We start from the raw sequence: 21,671 nt of genomic DNA on the forward strand, positions 1-21,671 counted from the left end.
TCAGTCCAAACGGTAGTACGGTGTATTGATAGTGATTGGCGCCAACTTGCAAGCGCAGGAACTTCCGGTGTTTCCTTGCAATGGGCACATGGAAGTACGCATCCTGCAGATCTATCGCGCAAAGCCAGTCTCCCCTTTGCAGCTGAGGGTAAATCTGGTGCAAAGAAAGCATGCAAGACTTCTCCCTGCGAATCCATTTGTTTGCTTGTCGCAAATCCAGAATGGGCCTGAACTCGTTCTTGTCTTTCTTGCGTACCAGAAAGAAGCGTGAGTAAAGACCCTTTCCCCTTTGAGACAGAGGGACATCTTCTATCGCCCTTTTTCTTAACATGGTATCGGCCTCCGCCTGGAGCTCGCGCAGTTGGAACTGCGAGCAAACCGGTGGAATCGCTGGAGGCGGACTGTAAAAACGAAGACTATATCCATTGCAAACAATATTCAGCACCCACTTGTCCTGAGTAATTTTTCTCCACTCTGCCAAGTAATTTTGTATGCTTCCCCCACCGGAGCGGGTTAACAGACGAGGGGGAAGTAGCACCTTAGGGCTTAGACCCGGCCGGGCCCTTGTTGGCGGAGGAGGACTGCTGACCACCTCTGCCCCTCTGGCGCTTTTAGAACAGCAGCCGCTGGTACTGCTGCTGTTGCTGCTGTCCAGCCTGCCGACCTTGCCCTCTGCCCTCCGCACCGCAACGCCTTTGGAACGGGCGGAAGGTCTTCCTCTGTTCCTTCGGCTTCTCCAACCCGACAGCCGTCAGGGTTTCAGCCTCTGCCTTCATGCGGGCCATCTCCTCATCCGCATGTTTGCCGAACAGGGTCGCTCCTGAAAACGGTAGGTTGGCGACCCTTTGCTGCCCCTCAGGCTTCAGTGACGTTAGACGCAGCCAGGCGCGGCATCGCAGGTTGATCCCATGGCAGTACCCGTGGGCTGCCAAGAGTGAGGAATCCGCAGCAGAGCTTATCACCTGGTTGGAGACCATCATCCCCTCATTAATGATCTCTTGGAAATCCTCCCTTCTGTCCTTGGGAAGGTGTTCCAGGAACTGCTGCAGGGACTCCCATAAGGCCCGGTCGTAACGAACAAGTTACTTACCTTCGGTAACGCTTTTTCTGGTAGATACTATATCTGCCTGTGGATTCCTCACCTTGTGAATATCCCCCTTGCGTCAGCAACATTCGGAAATTCTTTTTGAAGCTTCGCACCGACGTGGACGCGGACGTCACAGAGACACGGCTCCGCTCGCGACTCCGCTGACGTCACCGACGCCTACAATAGGCCCACGCCGGCGTGATGACATCAGTTCCGCCCTTTTTTCCGTGCCTTCGAGGCACACGGACGGACCGATGACAGTAGTAATGTACACAATATACACAGTATAGAAATCAAAGTAACACACACAGTGTGAAGTAAATGCAATAAAACATTTTACAATAAAACAACCCATTAGAAGAAGACTCGAGGCGCAGTAGTAAGTCCAAACGGAAGGACCACAAACTGGTAGTGTTGTGACCCAACCGTAAAACGGAGATACTTTCTGTGCGACTTCAGGATGGGAATATGAAAATACGCATCCTGCAAGTCGATCAACACCATCCAGTCTTCTTCCAGCAGCGCTTGAAGAACCTGGGCAAGAGTGAGCATCTTGAACTTTTCCTGCTTCAGGTAAAGGTTCAAGATCCTGAGATCCAGGATTGGCCGAAGCCTGCCATCTTTCTTGGGGATCAGGAAATACCGGGAGTAGCACCCCTGACCCCTTTCCTGCTCTGGAACCACCTCTATCGCACCTTTTTTGAAAAGAGCCAGGACTTCTTCCTGCAGGCGAAGCAGGTGGTCCTCCGAACAATAACCCTGGCAAGGAGGGTAATTGGGAGGGAATTCCCGGAAAGGAAGTGCATACCCATTCCCTACAAGATTGAGAACCCAAAGATCCGATGTAATTAATTCCCAATCTTGTAGGAAATGAGTAAGCCGACCCCCCACTGGGCCCACATGATCCGGAATGGCGGATCTAGGGCTGCTTTGCTGCATTGGCTGGGGGTTGGGAAGGAGAGGAGGAGGAGGAGGAGGACTGACGACCTCTAGGGCAGGATCTTTGTCTTCCCCTGTACGACTTGTACAGCGTATTTTGTTGCTGCTGAGGCTGCTGCTGGGAAGGTCTGTAAGAGCGAAAGGAAGATCTTCCGAACCCCCTGAAGCGTTTACCAGTAGTTCCTCTGGACTGCAGACCCAAGGACTTTGCAGTGGCCCTACTGTCCTTAAAACGTTCCAAGGCAGCATCAGCCTTCTTGCCAAACAATCCTGAGCCATCAAAAGGTAAGTCCAACAATGCAGACTGGACGTCCGCAGAGAACTCTGATGACTTAAGCAAGGCGGCCCTCCTGGTGGCCACAGATGAACCCATGACCCTTGCCACCGAATCAGCAGTGTCCAGGCCACTCTGAATCACCTGTCTCGCAGCTGCTTGAGTGTCTGAAATCACCTCCTGAAAATCCTTCCGGTCATCCTCAGGAATTTTCGGAACTAGCTGCTTGACAGAATCCATCAAGGCATGGATATATCTTCCCATCAAGCACGTTGCATTGGTTGATTTTAATGCCATACTGGCTGATGAGAAGACCTTCCTGGCACCCTGATCTTGCTTCCTGGATTCCTTGTCCCCAGGAACCTGTGGGAAAGCTCCAGCAGACTTCTTAGAGCAAGCAGCCTGCACCACCAAACTCTCAGGCAAGGGATGAATAGATAAAAATGCAGGGTCCTCAGGTGCCACTCTGTACCTCCTTGCAACTGATCTTGAAACTGCAGGAGCAGACAAAGGCTTCTTCCAAACCTCATAGATGGGCTCAGTCAAGGCCTCGTTGAAGGGTAACACAGGCTCAACCACTGACGAGGGAGAATGAAGAACCTCAGTCAAGATGTTAGGCTTATAGTCAGCAGTAGGAAGAGTAATGTTCTAAAGGCTCGCTGCTTTTTTAATAACAGTGTGATAAGGCACCACATCCTTTGATGGCACATTAGAAACTGAAGCCAACTCCCACTCAGGTGACAGTTCAAGCCCACTGGCCTCACACAAATCCTCAAAAGGATCCTCTGAATCTCGTAATTCTCCTTCTTCAGTATCCGAATACTGATACCTATCTTCTTCCAGGAGTCTCTGAGCCCTTCTCCGAGACCTTTCCTTCACAATCGAAGCCAACGGGTTCGGAATCTACTCCGACGGCGCCGGAGCCGGCGTCGAACCCGATGTCGGACGAGGCTTCTCAGCTCGAGGTCGGACAGAATCTTGCCTCGGAGCCGTAGGCATCGGCGTCGATGAGACTGGCGTCGACGGAGTCGGCGTCGACGACACCAGAGGTGTCGGTAAATGCCAATGCGGTGGTATAGCCGGCATAAAAGGCATGAAGGGCGCAGGGGCATAAGCTTGGGGAACACCCAAGTTGAAAGCCATAGGACCCGTGGGACCAACAGGTGCACCAGACGGGAACATTGCCCTAGAATAGACACCAAACATGGCGTTCAGGAACTGAGATGGATCCTGACCTGGAGCTGGAAACTCAGGATAAGAATCTCTAGGACGTTCCTGAGGAGGCGGAGTCGAGACGACGTCGACCTCTTCAACGAGTCCTGGAACCGGGGTCGACGAACCCACAGGCACTGGAACCTCGACTTCACCAGCCCCCTGCTCCTCACCTTCATCCTCCTGACCAGAAGGATTGGATGGAACTGGAGAATGGACCTGCTCCTGTGATTCGGACGAACCTGGTTGTGAAGCCTCACCCACAGAGACATGCTCCGACTCCGAAACCACCAACTCTTTACTCAGGAGCTTAACCTGGGACTTCGGTCTCGAACCAGAGTCTTTCCCGGAGCGATGACGTGACTCGTGGCTCCTCTTCTTGTGCTTCTTCCTCGAAGACTTCGACGCGTGAGCTGAAGACGACTCCGAGCGTGACCTCGATCAAGACCTCGAACGACGAGTTCGAGACTTCGAAGATTTCTTTTCCTTCTTACTCTTAAGCTTAGCCACAAGGAGTTTCGCCTCTCTCTCTCTCAGCGCCTTCGAAGTCATCTTCTTGCAGTAAGCACAGTCCTCGACATCATGGTCGGAGCTTAAACACCAGACACAGCAGTCATGTGGATCGGTGATGGACATAGTCTTGCCACATTCGCCGCAAGCCTTGAAACCAGTCTTCTTCGACGACATCCCGAAGAATATGATGTTATACAGAATAACAGGTAAATAGTAACAAAGTTACTGGAAAGCTACAGCACGATCCCTGAAAACCGTTAGCGTCGACGACGCGGAAAAAAGGGAACTGATGTCATCACGCCGGCGTGGGCCTATTGTAGGCGTCGGTGACGTCAGCGGAGTCGCGAGCGGAGCCGTGTCTCTGTGACGTCCGCGTCCACGTCGGCGCGAAGCTACAAAAAGAATTTCCGAATGTTGCTGACGCAAGGGGGATATTCACAAGGTGAGGAATCCACACGGCAGATGTATCTATCAGAAGGCCCAACAGAGCCGAGGCACTCGCGGCCTTCATAGAAGTGGAGGCCGTACCGCAGACTTTCCTGCCAGCCCAGTCCATCAAGCGGCTCTCCTTGTCGGGAGGCACCGTCGACGACGGTGCGGTGGAGTGCTGTTTTCTCGCCGCCGTCACGATCACCGAGTCCGGTACAGGGTCCGAGCGAAGGAACTCCGAGTCCGGGGCCCTGTATTTCTTTTGCAGCCTGGAAGGTGCCGATCTTGTAGAGGCAGGGGTGAGGAAGAGCTCCATGGCAGGTTCCTCAAGCCCTGACACCAAGGGCAACAAGGGCCGAGACAGCTGTTTCTTATGCAGGGGCTCGAAGATGACTGAGGTCGATGGTGTGGGCACCGTGAGGGTAATGCCTATTTTTGCCGCCCCACGTAACAATACCTCTTGGAAGGAGACAATGTCGTCTACTGGAGACACCCTCGTCCGAGTGGAGTCCGACAATGTAGGGGAATAGTCCCGGGCACTGGATGAGTCCGTGTGGCGGGACCTAGACCGGTCCCTCCTGTGGCGCCGTCTGGACCGTGTGGAAGAACGACGGTCACTTCTGAATCTGTCCCTCCGCCTGGAGCGAGATCTCGACCTCCTTGGCCTTGGTTTGTCCACTGGCCGTAAAGGAGAGAGCCTAGGGCGTGGCAGCCCCGTAGAAGGTGTTGGGAGATGAGGCAAAGAGAGACCTCGGCGGAGGTGGCGATGGAGGAGGTTTATGAGGAGGAGGCGGTGGAGGCGTAGGATTACGCGGAGGAGGGTCCTTAGGCAACGGGGGAGGCGTAGGCATCCTGGGCCGTGATGGCGAAAAGGCCTGGAAGTACTCCGAGCCCGGAGACTCTACCACTCTTCTTCTTTTCTACGCCGGCCTTGATGGGGGTGACCTAGAGGCCGACCTCGTGGACGAGCGACGGCGCCGCCGCGACCGTGGAAGCTGAGTAAAGGCTGACTACAGAGCCCTGGGATTCCGTCCTGGTCTGAGAACGCCTCCTGGACGCCGATCTTCTCCTTCTCGATGCTGACCTCTTTTTCGATGTTGAGCGTGTCTGCGTCGAGCGCCTTCGACGTCGATGATCTTCCTCTTCTCGACGTCGAAGATCTCCGTCTCGACGATGAGCGTCGAGTCGACGCCGAACGGCGCTGTTGCCTCGACGGCGAGCGCTGATGCCTTCCAGACCCTTCACGACATCGATGGTGTCTCGACGACAAAGCGGTCCTTGACGTCGACCTCGTCCGAGGTCTCGACGTCACTCCCCTCGACGTCGAACGGCGACGTCGCTTCGACCCAGAGCCCTGGGGAGACAGGGAGCAGACGGTGATCATCCCTCTCGACGCCGAGGCTGTAGACGTCGACGGAGCCCTGGGACGTTTTCTGGCCTTCTCTTTCCTGGGGAGCCCCCCAGAGGCCGAAGTACGGGCAGAGGAAGATGCCTCTCCATGCCCAGACCCACCTTGATCTTGCTGTCTTCTTTGCTCCAATCCTCGGAGCCGAGTCTTCTCCTTGTCCTTCAGGGTCTTGTTGGAGAACTGCTGGCAGATCTCACAATCCCCAGGGACATAAGAAGAAGGGAGACACAGGATACACACCCTGTGTGGATCAGATTTGGCCTTCTTCCTGGCACACTCAGGGCATTTGTCAAATAAGGAAGGCATATCTGACAAAAGAGTGGCCAAATTCACCAGAAAACTCTAGCAAAAGGAAGAAGGAACAAAAACACGTTGAGTGAAACACTCAAAGTGCAAAAAATTAGACAAATCACCCAAAAAGGGAGAGCTCAATGCTCCAGGGTCCTGCTAGCAGGAGCCGGAAAAAAGAACTGAAAGTGGAGGGAGTTGCTGTGCATTCTGGGATACCGAGAGTTCTGGAAAGTTTCCTTAAAGGCACGGTAACCCTTTTTAAGCCACATAATGGCAGCCTATGGGGGCTTGTCTGTCCATCCCTTCCTCTCTATCATTTCAAGGATTTTGTGAAGGGGGGATGTTTCTCTATGGTGAAACTTGGCAGACTGTGCTGAATATATTATTGGTGGAATTTCCTTTGCATTCTAGTTGATGTACTGGACAGCGTAGCCTTGCAAGTATAGGCTGCATTATTTGTCTTTAATTCTCTCTTAAGTGTCTATGCAGGACTGCACAGCAGACAATTTAAGAGATTATTTTTGATTGCTCCGGGGTCCCTGCACATGAGCTGGACTATTCATAGATCATGACTATACACAGAGATCCCCTACTACAGAATCTTAATTCTGAATAGCTTTCTTAGTTGGAAGAACAGGAAGAAGAGGAGAAATGGGAAAGAGTGAGGGACTGGAGCAGAAGGAAAGAGGATGAAAGAGATTGAGGTGGAGCAGCAGCAAAGGAGGTGAGATGGCGAAAAGAGAGGGACTTTGTACGTAGGGACTGCAAGTTCCTTTTCTGTATGCAATACATGCTATGAAGAATCGATTTTTGACAAGGGTACCTTTCAGATATGAAATAGTCATTTAAACATTCCAAAGGAAGGGTACACTTTACAGCCACTAGCTTCTCTCAGCTAAGTCATCATATGATTGACAAAGTCTCAAAACAATGACAGAAGAAAATGGTCAAAATAAGCCAAGGTTTGGGGCAGATTAAAAGCTCACATTAAGTATACTGTAGGCAAAAGTTCTGTTTGAATTTAGACATAAAAAGTAGGCATAAAACAGAGTTGCCTTGATAATTAAAATTGCTGTTGTGGATTTGCCACATATGATTAACCCCTTCCATGCTCATGACGGAACGGTTCCGTCATGAGCGTCGGTTGAGCTGTGCTCATGACGGAACCGTTCCGTCATGAGCCGATAGGCTCATTAGAACCTTCAGCACAGCGCGAAAATTCGCGCCGCGCTGAAGGGGTTAATTAAATGTGCAAAAATAAATTAATCAAATTGTAAAAATGAACTTTCTTTCTCTTGATCAGCTTTAAGCACTCCACATGGTAACTGTCCTTTAGCGATCTGACCCTAGATGCAACTCGTCATTACAGGATGCATGGCAATGTGAAGTCTACATCATGGAAAAAAAAGATGCAGGGGCTACAAAGGACCCAAGGACGTATATTTTTACCTCCTAGTGCATGTTTGGTGGTGCGGGGAACAGAGGTCACACAGCACACTACACTGTCCACACAAAAATGCCCCCATTTAAGTCAGAATGTTTGAGGTTCCAAAGCTGCAAATTTCCATAAATGTGTTTTTTTACTGCAAATCATGAAAAAATATGCAGGTTGTGTATAGTTAGTAGTGCTGACGTATGCCCGTATGCATTGCAGAGCATGACAGAGTAGAACTTGGCCAAAGGCTGTGTGCAGCAAAGTTGTTTGGATAGAGCTGGCACGGACAGTGGCCAGTCTAGAGCCTCCTGACCATAAACGAACACCATGAGTGGACTGGGTTAGTGGACTGCGGGATGGGTGTCCAGCTGCAGGCCATGAATTGCCTTATAAAGTTGCAGGGCACAACCAAAGGCCCTGCATAACTTCTTTGGGTAGAATGGGGCTAGCTGCCGTACATAAAGTAAAACCTCTGAAAAACACAATTAAGGTTGCAAAAATTCCATTAAAAAGAATATAGGCGACCATATCAATGAATAACAAAACAAAAAACAAGCAGGGCATGGTGCGGAGAGGAGTTATAGTTTGCAAATGGGATTCTCAGTGTTTTATACGGAATGAAACTATAACTTCACTTTAATTGAAGTTATATAAATAGAGAGGGAGGAGGTGACTACACTGTTGCTGAAATCCTTTACACGTCACCACACAATATTAGAAATACAAAGAAACCTTTGTCTTTAGAAATGCATCTATTTTAAATCAAAGCTGAAATAAAATCAGAGCCATGAGGAACAAGTCTGTTACACTCACATTAAAATCTCTCTTGATTAGTGGTCAGACAACCCGACTGGAGGCCCTGCTATCAAAGTCTTCATCAAAGTATTTCAAACCAAAGATTTTCAAATTGGTACTTCTTAATGCAAAATGTCCCATTACTTGATGTGGTGCTGGTCTAGTCTTTTTCATCTTCGAGGAATTGGAGGACTTCTGTTTAATTTAACTTCTCCAGGGATCTGAAGAGACATTACGCTGACCTCCAAGGAGGTTATTTCCAAACTTATCAAAGCATTACGTGTCCAAATATGCTTGCATGAGCTAACAGGCTGCAATCAGACTGATGAACTATGACATACTTAATAATAAGTATTTGTTATTTTAACCTGAGGAAAAAGTGTAAGATCACACAAAAATCCCATATTTGCACATTGACCTAAGGCATTAACAAATGGGCAGATGTTTCGACTAAGCTAATGACTACCATTCATTGGTCATTGTGTCATACGTAAGCTCCTATATTTGGATGAGAATTCCAAGAAAGACTATCAGTATTATCAAGTTGTACTATTTTTGTACAAAAAATGGAGTAATATGCTCTATTTTTATCACACCTATGGTCCATACTCTGTAAAGCATTGAGTAAGCCTGCTTAATCGGGCAAACACCTCGGATGATGGGTGTGAAAAAATGAAAACTAAGATTGGAGGAAGAACTAAAATCTCTTTTGAGTGGTTAGTGGGCATCAGAACTTAGAACACTGTTTTCGATTTGTCAATATGACGTGTGCAAATAAAAACAATCAATGTGGGCAACAACTAGAGTGGAAACAGTGTGTTTTTTAAGGTTATCGCACACCAATTAATTCATTTTTTGTATTTAATGTTGATTGGGAATACTGGTGCCATCATGGCCTTTGTTACAAAAGACAACCTCGTACTGCCCTTCAGAAGATTTGAAATAATGCGGTTTTCCTCAAGTAAAGGTTTTCCTAACTGTGGAAGCAATGTACTACCTGAATCCGTGTAATATGGTTTTACTGATATTCCAAAGAACCCTCTGACCCATTTCTTTACATACACCTGGTAGTTGCCACCTGATATATTTTCGGGCATGTAAGAACATACTCTGCATTTTGGCCACTAGCGCTCAGCAGCCCTGTCAGCACAGCTTTGCGTGAAATATAAATAACTTTTATTCTTCTTCAAGACCCTATAATAAAAACACATCTTCATCCTAAAAAAAAAATCATTCACCTTTCTGTTGCCAAGTGCACAGACCTACAGAGCAGCATCCGGCTATTTCCTATATTAGAAATATCAAAGAGTGGTCGAGCAAGAACCTTCTCCAACCCAAGACATCATCTGTCAATGGAGTGACCCGCCAAGATTAATACTTAAAGGACAATCTGTTCAGAAAAAAGGTTGACAGCCTTGTGTCCTGATACAGGCTGTGGCATACTCCAACTCCATAACCATGCATGTATAATGAAGAACTCTATCCGCTAAAGCCAATATGTTGGTAGTTGTTAAAGATTTGTTGTATTTACATAAATACACCGACATACGTATACACATATTGTACAACAGTGGCATATATTCACATCATAGAAACAGAAAGTGTCCTAGCACAGAGGAAGAGATGTAGGGTTGGTGGCCCTGATGAAGAGAGACAAAGGGGACAGAAGAAGGATGGGGGAGTGGACATTTGCAGGGGAAGGAGAGATATGAAGACATCAGGTGGTAGGAGAGATGTTATGAAGACTGTGGGTGAGAGGAAAAAGAGGGAGGAATTTGGGGCAAGGTGAAGACTCTGCTACAGCACAGCTGCTCGCTTCTTCCCTTCTTTTGTGTTTCATCTTGTCGTGTGACAACAAACAGTGGGCCAGTAGAGGATTATAGCATTTACTAATAGGGGATCTCAGAGGAGGCCTTCGGCGACAGAAAGGGAAGAGGGTATGAGTGAGTCCAGGATGGCGTCTGAAAGCACAATACTGCATCCTTCAATGCACCCAAGTCTTCGTTGTCACTCTGAGTCTAAAGGATGCAGGTCACGATTGCTAGTAGAATGAAGGCACCTCTACAATATCCTTAGTGACAGGGCTTATGAGTGAGATCACCACAGAGTAGTGTCACAAGAGGTCACTCATGTCAAAGCCTGTACATGGTTAGTTTTCACTGAGACTGGGACAGGCAGCTGAAGTTTCCAAAGGATCCGGATGGAAAATTGTCTTCGAATCCAGAGCCTACAGAACAAGAAAGTAAAATGACAAGATATGAGCTCTGCAGTGTATGTTCTCCTTAATAAGAATAAATCAAACAGTAGCAGAAATTTCAGTGAGGTCACCCCATTAAATCTACTTCATCTCACCTTCTTGTGTATCTCATACATCGTCTTTTTCATTTACGGATTCTAGCGGGCATTAGCCACACTCCTCGTGGGCAATAGGGCAGGGGAGAACAGGCTGCGGCTCGACCAGGTACTTGTAGGAAAAACCTACCATCACCTGCCAGAAACAAAAGGACAAAAATAACTGCTGCGTGAAACCGACGGGCAAAGGCACAGAAATTGACCAAACTAAAAGCCCAGGGAACTGGCCAAGACATGGCAGATGTTCTGTAGATCCGGGGACGAATCCCAGCAGTGACAGACGGACAGCATGTCTGGAAGGCCACAGCAACTGTCCCGAAAACCCAATACATCCACAGAACATAGGCCCCAACCTTTACATAGAGGGGAGAGGATGTAAGGACACTAGCAGAAGTCATTAACACCAGCGTATGTTAACCTACAGTCAAGGTGCAACTCCCAGTCAAACCTCTGATTCCATGTCCCAGAAGGAGACCCTCAGTCTATCAATTACCCCACCTGTCAATTACTCCATCATTCAAAGCAAACACTGCCTTCTACCAGTCCCTGCCCCTCCCCCCACCAACCCAGTATTTTCAAGGTTCACCAATAACACTAGACAAGCAGTCAACCATGGACCCAACACCACAGCCCCATCAAAGATGATGCTCTTCCCACATCCTCTTAATGACTGAAACCAGTCTTAATCCTTGACACTGAAGCTTCCTAATCTTTTTCCAGCTGTTTAAAACATTCTCCTTCAAATCGGGGCCCAGGGTCAGCAGAGGAGCCGGGAATCGTTCCATCACACAACCTACGTTTCAGTAAACACTGGAAGTGAGCAGACTGTCAGCATGAAGCGCTATGTAGATGTTAAACATTTCCATTCATCTTTACTATTGAAATGAAAGACCTTAGGAACTAAACAAAGAGCATACAAACAATTTCAAGATAGACTGAAATATACAGAGCTAAGCAGTAACGTAGTGTGGACGTTAGTTGGTTTTGTGATTGCTCCAAGCACCAGCCTACAGGAATGAAAAAATGCTGTTTATTTAAATTCTTGAGTTCCTTCTGGAGGCCTTTTAGAGATCAGGGAGAGGTGCACTGTGGTGCAAGAGTATCACCTTGCCCCAAGGCCAGGATGACCATATTCATACTCACAGTGAGCAGTGTCAGTAAAGCCATCATTACGGCCAACATGATGTACAAATTCTCAGTAAGTCCACCCGCCCACAAAGGGCCCAAGATCATGGCGACTCCTCCGATGGAGCGACGCAGTCCATGACTGAAACCTGCATTGGAGAAGAGGATGAGACAGTGGGGTATCTTGAGATGAGGATACATTTGCGTACGCAAGCAGATGGAAAGAACCAACAAAGACCAAGAGGAGCGCTGACACAGATGTAAGAAGATGGGGGGAAAGAAACAATGGAGTAAAGTTGGCTAAGGATATTGTAGTTTGAGAAATGCAGAGAGAGGGAGTGACAATATGGCGAGAATTATGATGTTAAACGCGATAGATGGCCACCCAACATTGTCATAGCTAAGGCAAAGTACATAAGATACTCCATTGGTTATTTTGAGTGGTCTGGCATGTTAGGTCAAGCACTCCGTCATCTATTTTATTCTCGATTAAGTGAAGTCTGGGCAGATTTGGCCTACATGCTTGCTGTGTCTGGAGGGGCAGGCTACACCCTATTGATGTCATCCAGTGATGTGTCCGGTGTTCCTTTAGGGTCAAGAAGCTTCACTTTGGGCTTTGTTTAAGTCAATTGCGCAAGGTTGATGCAAACTGTAAGGCGCAAGAAGGGTGATGAGGTAACCATGATGGAAATCCTGATATGAAGTATTCAGTAATTCAGGAACACTAACTCAAACATTTCAACTTTCATTTCTGAGTGTGCAGAGTACATAATTAAATCGCCATAGCAAAGGTTCAAGTGGGTATCTTGAAATGACATACATAAGGGTCACCATTAAAATCCACGTGAATGGATCGTTTCCAAAACCATGCAAAACACATTTCTGTAAAACAAAACACGTGAGCCCTCATTATTAACATGGCACCACATTCTATGTTAATGATCCGAAATGGTCATTTAATTACCAGTCGCAATGATCACCGGATATAGGGGACCAATGACAAAATTAAGCAAGTTTCTTTCCTTCAGTAATTCTTTCTGGTGGATACTCTATTTAACTGCTTATTTCTCACATTTAGAATATTGCCCAGGGGTCAGACTGAATCCAGAAACTTTTCAGCAATCCTCCTGCATGCCCCTGGGTGGTAATGAGCTACTCCATACTACCCTGGAAATGACGGGGCTGAATATAAGTGCCACCCTTGCATGCGGTGAGATTTTGTTGGATTCTTTCCATGCTTCAGATGAGGAGCATGACACAATCATAGGTACCAGACTCCTAATTTAGATGTTAAATGAGGCCCCTCCAAAGAACAGGGAGTTGGGAGGGCAATGAGGAATCTGCAGGTTAGATGGACTATGTACCAGAAAGAACATTACCAATGCTAAGTAACTTTTTTGATGGATAGCTGCAACTGTAGATTTCTCTCCTTTAAAATAGACACCAAAGCAGTACCTCCTAAAGGTGGCAGGTCTGTGGAGTGGACTCAGACCATTAGGTCCTGCAACACAGAAGAGGCAAAAAGTCCTTACCCCCGGACCCGGCTGTTGAGGCAGTAGTGCTTTGTGAATGGCTTTCCCTACAACTCTAAATGTAAAATGTAAATTGATACTTGTATAGCACACTACTCACCCGCAAGGGTCTCAAGGCACTTGTACGAATACCACTGTGTAACCCATCCTGGCTTTCCCTGTGAGGCGTCCACTCCTGGGCACCCCCAAGGTGGAGGCCAGGCATCCTTAGCGTTGTGGGGGCCATTGTGGAGATTAAGCAAGCTATTACCCAGAGTTGCAGAGTGGGATTCCATGATTGGAATAGGCACCGAGGCGAGAATGATCAGGTCCGTGGAATTTTGAGCCCAAGACCCGCCAAGGAGGGGAATTGAACCCTGGTCCCGGGCTAGACCTCTGCATCAGGGTCTGCCGCTCTAATCATTGAGCCACACTTCTCCACTCTAATGTCATATGAGCTCCAACAGGGTTCTCGCAGCTGCTGTGGGAACTTTGGCGCTGCAAGGCTTTTCTAGGTAAAAGCATGTAGGGCCCTACAGATTCCAGAGCACAGCTTTGATGCTGCTAATCTGAGCAGTCCAGCTCTTATGGGTGGACTCTAATGAGATATTGAAGCCACACCACGGAACTGCTCTGGATCGACCGCCACTGCATCCAATTCTCCTTTGCGAAACCCAAGCTCACGCCCTGCCTCCAATGCAAAAGCTGGAACAAAGTCTCCAAAGAACACCTCACCCCCGCCCTCACCTGCACTCCACCCCCAATTACGACAGACGCCAACACAGCGGCAAGCAACGTCCACCAATGAATTGAGAACTGCACAAACGCCCTCGCCCCCTGCCAGAACACCACGGGACAACACAACAAGAAAGGCAAGTGGTTCACCATGGATCTCTGAGAATCTAAGCGCTCCTGCGGACGACTGGAGAAGACGTGGAGAAATAGCAAAATCCTGGAAGCACGCTCCGCCTACAAAACTGTCATCACAGCACACCACCAACTCATCAAATCAACAAACAAAAACTTCACCCAAGACAGAATCCTCTCCAACGCCCACAACTCCAAGGAACTCTTCACTATCATACAGGAATTTGCCAAACCCAACAGAGAAACAACCATCGTCACTCCCTCCCAAGACCTGTGCAACAAACTCCGCTCCTTCTTTCACCTCAAGATCAAGATGCTCTATGAAAACTTTGATGACCGAGACCACTGCCACGCCCAAACCCTCACCCCCAACAATGCCACCAAACAGACCCTCTTCACCTGGACCCTACTCTCCACAGAAGACACTTTAAAGACAATGAAGAGCATCCACTCCAGAGCACCTTCTGACCCCCACAGTGCCACCATTACCATTGCACCCGAGCTACACCGAACTATCAACTGCTCCCTCGAGACAGCCACATTGCCCTACAACTGGAAGTGTGCCTATGTCAACCCCTCTTAAAGAAGCCCTCCGCAGACCCGACAGACCTCAAGAACTTCAGGCCCATCTCACTGCTTCCTTTTGCTGCCAAAGTAATCGAAAAGGCAGTCAATACTTAGCTAGCACACTTCGTAGAAACCAACAACATCCTAGACACCTGTCAATCCGGATTCGGCAGCAACCACATCACTGAGATCACCCGCCTCGCCACCACCGATGACATCCGCGCCCTACTCAACCAGGCCCATATGGCAGCCCTCCTCTTCCTGGACCTATCAGCAGCTTTCGACGCAGTCTCCCACCGCACACTAGCCAGCAAGCTCCACGACGCCCTTATTCAAGGAAAGGACTTAGATTGGATATGATCTTTCCTCTTAGGCTTAAGACTCCCGCCCTTCCTCTCAGAACCGACTGAGCTCAGATGCGGGGTACGCCAAGGATCATCCCTAAGCCCCACACTCTTCAACATCTACATGGCCCCCCACGCAACCAGCATCAGAAACCACGGGCTCATCATTGTCTCCTATGCTGATGACATGCTCATCGTTCCCTCACCAATGAACCCGATATCACAAGGCACAACTTCCAAGAAGGGATGAAAGCTGTCACAACCTGGATGAGGAACAGCTGCCTGAAGCTCAACTCGGAGAAAACAGAAGCCTTCATCCTCGACTCCACCCCCTCTGCTTGGAACGACAAATGGTGGCCCCCCGCCCTCGGAAACCCAACCACCCCAACAGACCATCCACACAACCCCAGCATCCTACTTGACTCACTCACCATGAATCGCCAGATCAATGCCCTATCCTTCGCATGCCTAAACACCCTATGCATTCTTTGCAAGACATTAAAGTGGATTCCGCCCCCCCCCGCCCTGACTCCATGAAATCCGTCACTCACGCACTTCTCACCAGCAGACTGGACTACAGCAACGCCCTCTAAGCAGGAATCAACAAACATCTCCTCCTTAAAACTCCATACCGTCCAGAACGCAGCAGCCAGACTCATCCTGGACATCTCACGGCACAACCACATCACCCAACACCTCTACGACCTTCACTGGCTCCCCGTCAAAAGAAGAATAACCTTCAAGCTGCTCACACATGCCTAAAAGGCCCTCCACAACACCGGACCCCAATACCTCAACAACTGAATCTCCTTCCACGCCCATAAGAGAAACTTCAGCTCAGCCGACCTCTTCCTATCCACCATTCCATGCATCTACAGGACCAGAGCAGGTGGAAGATCCTTCTCCTACCTCAGTCAAGACGGGGAACGAACTCCCCCTCCACCTCCGGCGGAGCTTGAACTGCACCAATTAAGGAAGGACTTCAAGACCTGGCTCTTCGAATGACCCGAACGGAGTTGCCCCCACCCAGGGACTTGAGACCCTCACAGGTGGGTAGTGTGCTCTACAAAACTCTGACTGATTGATTGAAGCCAAGCCACAGGGAAGTCTTCAGTTTCCTCAGCCCTTCTTTTTCAGATGGACCGAGTGTTCTTCCCAAACCGGTTTCTACCCGTCCGCTTTCATAACACCATTTTTTTACAGTAGATTATTAGATTATTTACCTCATAAAGAGCATATTTCCTATCAAAGTACAGTGGTTGCTCATTTATCCCAGGCTTCTTCTTACGTCACTCATAAAGACTAACTTCTACCATGTTATTGGTAGCAGGTCCACCAGGATCTCTTCCTGCATCTTACATAAGGAATAAAAACCCTTTGTCATTTCTTTCCTAGACAAGTCACCTTTGCAAGGTGGCTGTGTTTTACTTCTGATTTTGTGTGTTCTTTACTTCCGGGTCATGTCGACCTAAAAATTAAATAGAATTTCAAGGGTGTTCCAACTCTGATTGCTCCCCTCTGGTTTGGAGTTCCAGCCATCACGTGTTCTTGAAACCTCACCGGTAGGAGCTTGTCCCCGGTCCAGATTTGTTTGCTTGCCTTTAACGGCTTTCCCTCGGATATACCCAGATTACAAATCAATTTGAGCTCTCCTTCCATCCAGAATCTTTTTGAGCACCCTCCAAGATTTTAGGATATTGGAGGGAATCTTCTTTGTGAAAAGAAGAACCGCTCTTGGCCTACTCTACAACCTGCACTTAACAATAAGCTGTTTTTGTAGTGCCTTGGACCACATTTCTTCTGCTTTCAAGCACTGTAAACACAAGGTGCAACTAGTACCCAATTTAACGATACTCAAATTACTGATCTCGGAAAGGGAAGATGGAACCCTGTCTTGACCTACAGAACACTGGCAAGGCGTAACTCAATGGGCCATCCTGCCTGAGAGTCAACATCAACTTTAGGACCAAGAAAGGGCAGAAATGCGGGTTTGGGGTTGAGGACTCTGTATGTCCCCAAAGGCCCTCCATTGCCGGTGGGGTAGTCCTACACAGATGAGCTTGTAACAGTTTGGATTCCTATTCACTACTAATATAGGAGTATCACTGAGTAAATGTAAGGATGAATGAAAAATATTAATGGCCATTGTGGTGAATGAATGAATGAATGAATGGGAAATTTGTAATGCGCGAACTTAGCCCAAGGGCATCAAGGCACAGCTTATCTTATGAACATAGACATGCAGGGTTTCAAATGTCATTTTTTACCTCAGACGCTACAGGTTATTTGCTGCTGGTGAAAGTTCAACTCACAATTTCGTTGTTGCGTCATATATTTATCTTCTTGTGCAGTAAAAATAACTTTATTACGCTGTAAAGTGTGGGGTTAGAGCCATTGTCTTCCGTAAAATAGTGAACTATCAAACTTAAAGTCAATAAAAACCACTCCAACAAAGCAATTTTGAGTTGGCCTACTGCCTGCTCATAATAAGAGTAAGTGCCAAGTGAAACTTTATTCATGCGGTCAGGGACACCGACTTCTCTTTATGTCCGTGTAAACGTGACGGCCACCAGGGATGGGAACAAAGTGGGTGAGGCCAGCAAAACTCATAAATCCACAATCAGTACAACCAAAACATTACAAGGCGGGGCAGGTAAGTGATGTTTCATTCAGGTGGGGGAGCCTGCCTTTCATTCTTTTAACACACTTTCGAGGTTGTTGAAATTTACGGCAACCAACAAAATAGTTGTATACGTGCACAAGCGCTACAGAGCTTCAAGGATCGATTTCCAAATTAAGCTCCCAGGAATTCTAAGCACATAGTTCAACAACAAAGCAAAGCCCAGGGTGCGCGTCACGTGACACCGCCCTTCCAGGTTCCTAAGCAGGCGCGGTTCGTCCATTGGGGCGTGGGGGCGTAGCCCCCCCTGCCCGACGCCGCCCGCAGCTCCCTCATGACAATCATGTCAATGAATCAACATGACGTCAGATCGCCGGGCGGGCGTCATGTTGATTCATTGACATGATTGTACAGACGGCAACACAAGTACGCATGCGTGGGGACGGAGGGTGGATTTTTACCCGTGCTCACGCACTTGTGTTTTGGCGGCGTTGCGCATGCCCATCAGGAGCCCTAATGGGTGTGCTGCGGACGAGAGGGTACCTGTGCCCCTGGTGCCAGGATTGGCCAGGGGCGCTGTGAGCCTGTGACGTGTGCGGGACCGGCAGCAAGGTAAGAGTGTGTGTTTTTCGGTGTTCCAGTAAACTAGCTTGCACAAATGACTTGAGATAGTTCAGTGTGTTAAAGCATCTGCTGCAGAAATGTGTGCGTCTATTCCAGGTCACCCGTTTATTTCACGGCATGGGGTTTTGGAAATGTAAACATTCTCAGAATTTCTTTTTTGATAGTTGCAACAACAGCCTTCAACAGATTTCATTTTATAAACATTTTCCAGAAAATGAGTTAACAACTGTCACCACAAATATAATGTACTCTTTGAACTAAGGTTATAAAATTTCTAAATGTTAACAAACGGTAGAGGCGGAATAGCATGATATATGCATTTATTATTGCATGCATGTTGGTGTATGTTTGTATGTGAATTTGTATAGTACATACCTAGGGCTTACAGGATGGCAAATACATGGGTGGTAGAAGGTTTCCAGCATAAAAAGGTAGGGGTGATGTAATATGAAAACTGGCACATCCTTCAACATCGATCCTAAAAGCTAGTTAGAGTCCATCATTTATTTTTATATGGTCATAAAAATAAATGGATGGATGGATGCAGGGTGGGTGTATTAATGATTTGTCGGTGGATGGGTGGGTGGATGGGTGAATGGATGGATGCATGCATGATGGGTGGATGGATGCATGAATGATGGATGCAGGATGGATGGGTGGATGAATGAATGATGTATGGATGCAGGATGGGTGGATGCATGCATGATGGGTGGATGCATGATGGATAGATGGGTGGATGGATGGATGCATGAATGAATGATGTATGGATGGATGCATGATGGATGGATGGATGGATGGGTGGGTGGATGCATGAATGATGTATGGATGGATGCATGCATGATGGGTGGGTGGATGCATGATGGATAGATGGGTGGATGGATGGGTGGGTGGGTGCATGAATGAATGATGTATGGATGCAGGATGGTTGGGTGGATGGATGGGTGGATGCATGAATGATGTATGGATGGATGCATGCATGATGGGTGGATGCATGATGGATGGATGGATGGGTGGATGGATGAATGAATGATGTATGGATGCAGGGTGGGTGGATGCATGAATGATGTATGGATGTATGGTTGCATGCATGATGGGTGGATGCATGATGGATGGATGGGTGGGTGCATGAAGGATGGGTGGATGGGTGGGTGCATGAATGATTGATGGATGGCTGGGTGGATGGGTGCATGAATGATGTATGGATGGATGCTTGCATGATGGGTGGATGGATGGGTGGGTGCATGAATGAATGATGTATGGATGCAGGATGGGTGGGTGGATGGATGGATGGGTGGATGCATGATGGATGGATGGGTGGATGGGTGGGTGCATGAATGAATGATGTGTGGATGCTGGGTGGATGGGTGGGTGTATGGGTGGATGTATGAATGATGTATGGATGCATGCATGCATGGTGGGTGGATGCATGGATGGATGGGTGGATGCATGAATGAATGATGTATGGATGCAGGGTGGTTGGGTGGATAGATGGGTGGATGCATGAATGATGTATGGATGGATGCAAGGTGGTTCGGTCTCGCTCACTGCACTCGATCGCTGCGGTGCAATATGCAAATTAGTTTACGGCACACCACTTTCAAATGTCACCAGCCGCCCCTGTTCATAAGTGAACATTTGTAAAAAGGTTTTGTTACGGACAGCTACAGCCATCTAAGACACTTAATGCGATTCCCAAGGAGAGAGGGGGCAAAAGGTCAGCTAAGGGAGAAGTCAGAATTTTTTTCTTCTGCGTTCCATTTTTGTTTCCTTCTTTCTCTGTATTTATGTCCGTTTCTTTATTTCTGTCCGAGTTAGTACCTTTTCATAATTTTACAATGTCAACTTCAGTTTCCTTTTACTACATAATTTCCTTTCCATCTCTTTTTTTCCCTTCTTTAGTTCATATTTCTTTACATTTTCGTTTTAACTTTGTTTCTCAAGGTTTCCACCATACCTTCCTTCTTTACTTGGTCCAGTTTAAATGCAATTCATAACATAATGGAGAATCATTTACCACTTGCTTGCACGCATCCTGTTCAATTGTCCAGTGTACATAGAGGGGTGCTATTTTTACAACAATCCCAGCACCTGTGTGTATGTGGTGCGAACGTTTGTCGTGCCACAGCCTCCGCAGAGGTCGCGAGGCGTGGCGCGCTCCCCTTTCAGGGACTCGCGGGCACGCCACAGAGGCACGCGCAAGGTCGGTCTAACGCTGCGTCACTGCAAGTGATGGTTACGAAGAATGCCCGCGCCAAGGAACAATGTGCCCACCTCGAACCGCCGGTCCCGGCCCTGCTCCACTCACTGCAGTGAACGGGACCCCGGATCACCTTCAGATCCAGGGATTTCCCAGAATCCGCCACGCCTGGAGAAGGAGCCGCCCCTGTGGAGTCACGTATTGGGCGTGTGTGTGCGTGTTGGCACGTTCCTGCCACATGCTGACTGGGGGGCCAGGAGCAGTGACGCCGCCCATCTACACACCTTTCATTTGCATCACCACCTCTTGCCAGTCGGTCTCCCACAGCTGCCCCGCTCTGAAACTCGAACTATTCAGGTCTAGAATAGTCATTCATTCACCCAGCCACCTAGACATTTACGCATATGCGCACTCACTCCTTCATCCATGGCTCTGCTTTACCATTCGTCTTCATTCATTTGCCTAACCAGTCGTGCACCCACCCACACGCCGCTATTCATCCTTTTATCCACCCTTAGACATTTCCTTATCCCCCTCTCACCTCCACACAAGCGCACACAGATAACACACACACCCTTGTTTTGTTGCGAGACTGCAGACAACACTCGCCGCAGGCTGGTCCTGCACAGGGTCGGATTGGGATCACAATTCGGCCCGGGCACTGACGAAACAAGCATTGGAAATGCAATAGGTCTCGCATTAGGAAAGTTTGAGCAATTGGTATTGTAAATGACACTTTTTTTATTTATGTGTTGTTTTTGAAAATAGCAAAAGTAATAGCTTTGTCAGTTACAATGTCAATAGTTTTAACTTTCGCAAATGTGACACTTATAGCATTTGTAATGCAATGTGTGTTGTCTTTACGTGACTTGGATGATTGTATTGTATTTTCGTAGAGCAGTGAGCAGACTAGCAGAGAATGCGGGAGACTTCTCGACGGCTTAGTTCCATGCGTGACTGACACGGCTGGGGCCGAATCAGTCACATGCTGGGCGAACCCGATTTGGGAATTGATGAAGATAAAGGAAAGAGAAGCCAATAACACAGCCCATTTAAAAATCGGCACAAAATTCACATCAAA

At 48.0% G+C, this 21,671-nt stretch overlaps 1 protein-coding gene across 1 annotated transcript in view; it reads right to left on the reverse strand.

Annotated features, from left to right (window-relative positions):
* Nucleotides 1–8,712: 8,712 nt before the first annotated feature.
* Nucleotides 8,713–21,671, reverse strand: part of LOC147684082 (major facilitator superfamily domain-containing protein 8-like) — a 113,783-nt gene continuing 100,824 nt past the window's right edge. Inside the window, exons 11-13 of the mRNA XM_086944438.1 lie at nucleotides 11,879–12,009; nucleotides 10,736–10,871; nucleotides 8,713–10,610 (exon numbers count right to left, since the gene is read on the reverse strand). Of these exons, the coding sequence (XP_086800564.1) occupies nucleotides 10,788–10,871; nucleotides 11,879–12,009 (215 nt within the window). The 3' untranslated portion in view covers nucleotides 8,713–10,610; nucleotides 10,736–10,787. The remainder of the gene's footprint in view (nucleotides 10,611–10,735; nucleotides 10,872–11,878; nucleotides 12,010–21,671) is intronic.

This window comes from Lissotriton vulgaris, chromosome 11 (assembly GCF_964263255.1).
Source record: "Lissotriton vulgaris chromosome 11, aLisVul1.2, whole genome shotgun sequence".
Taxonomy (NCBI): Eukaryota; Metazoa; Chordata; class Amphibia; order Caudata; family Salamandridae; genus Lissotriton; species Lissotriton vulgaris.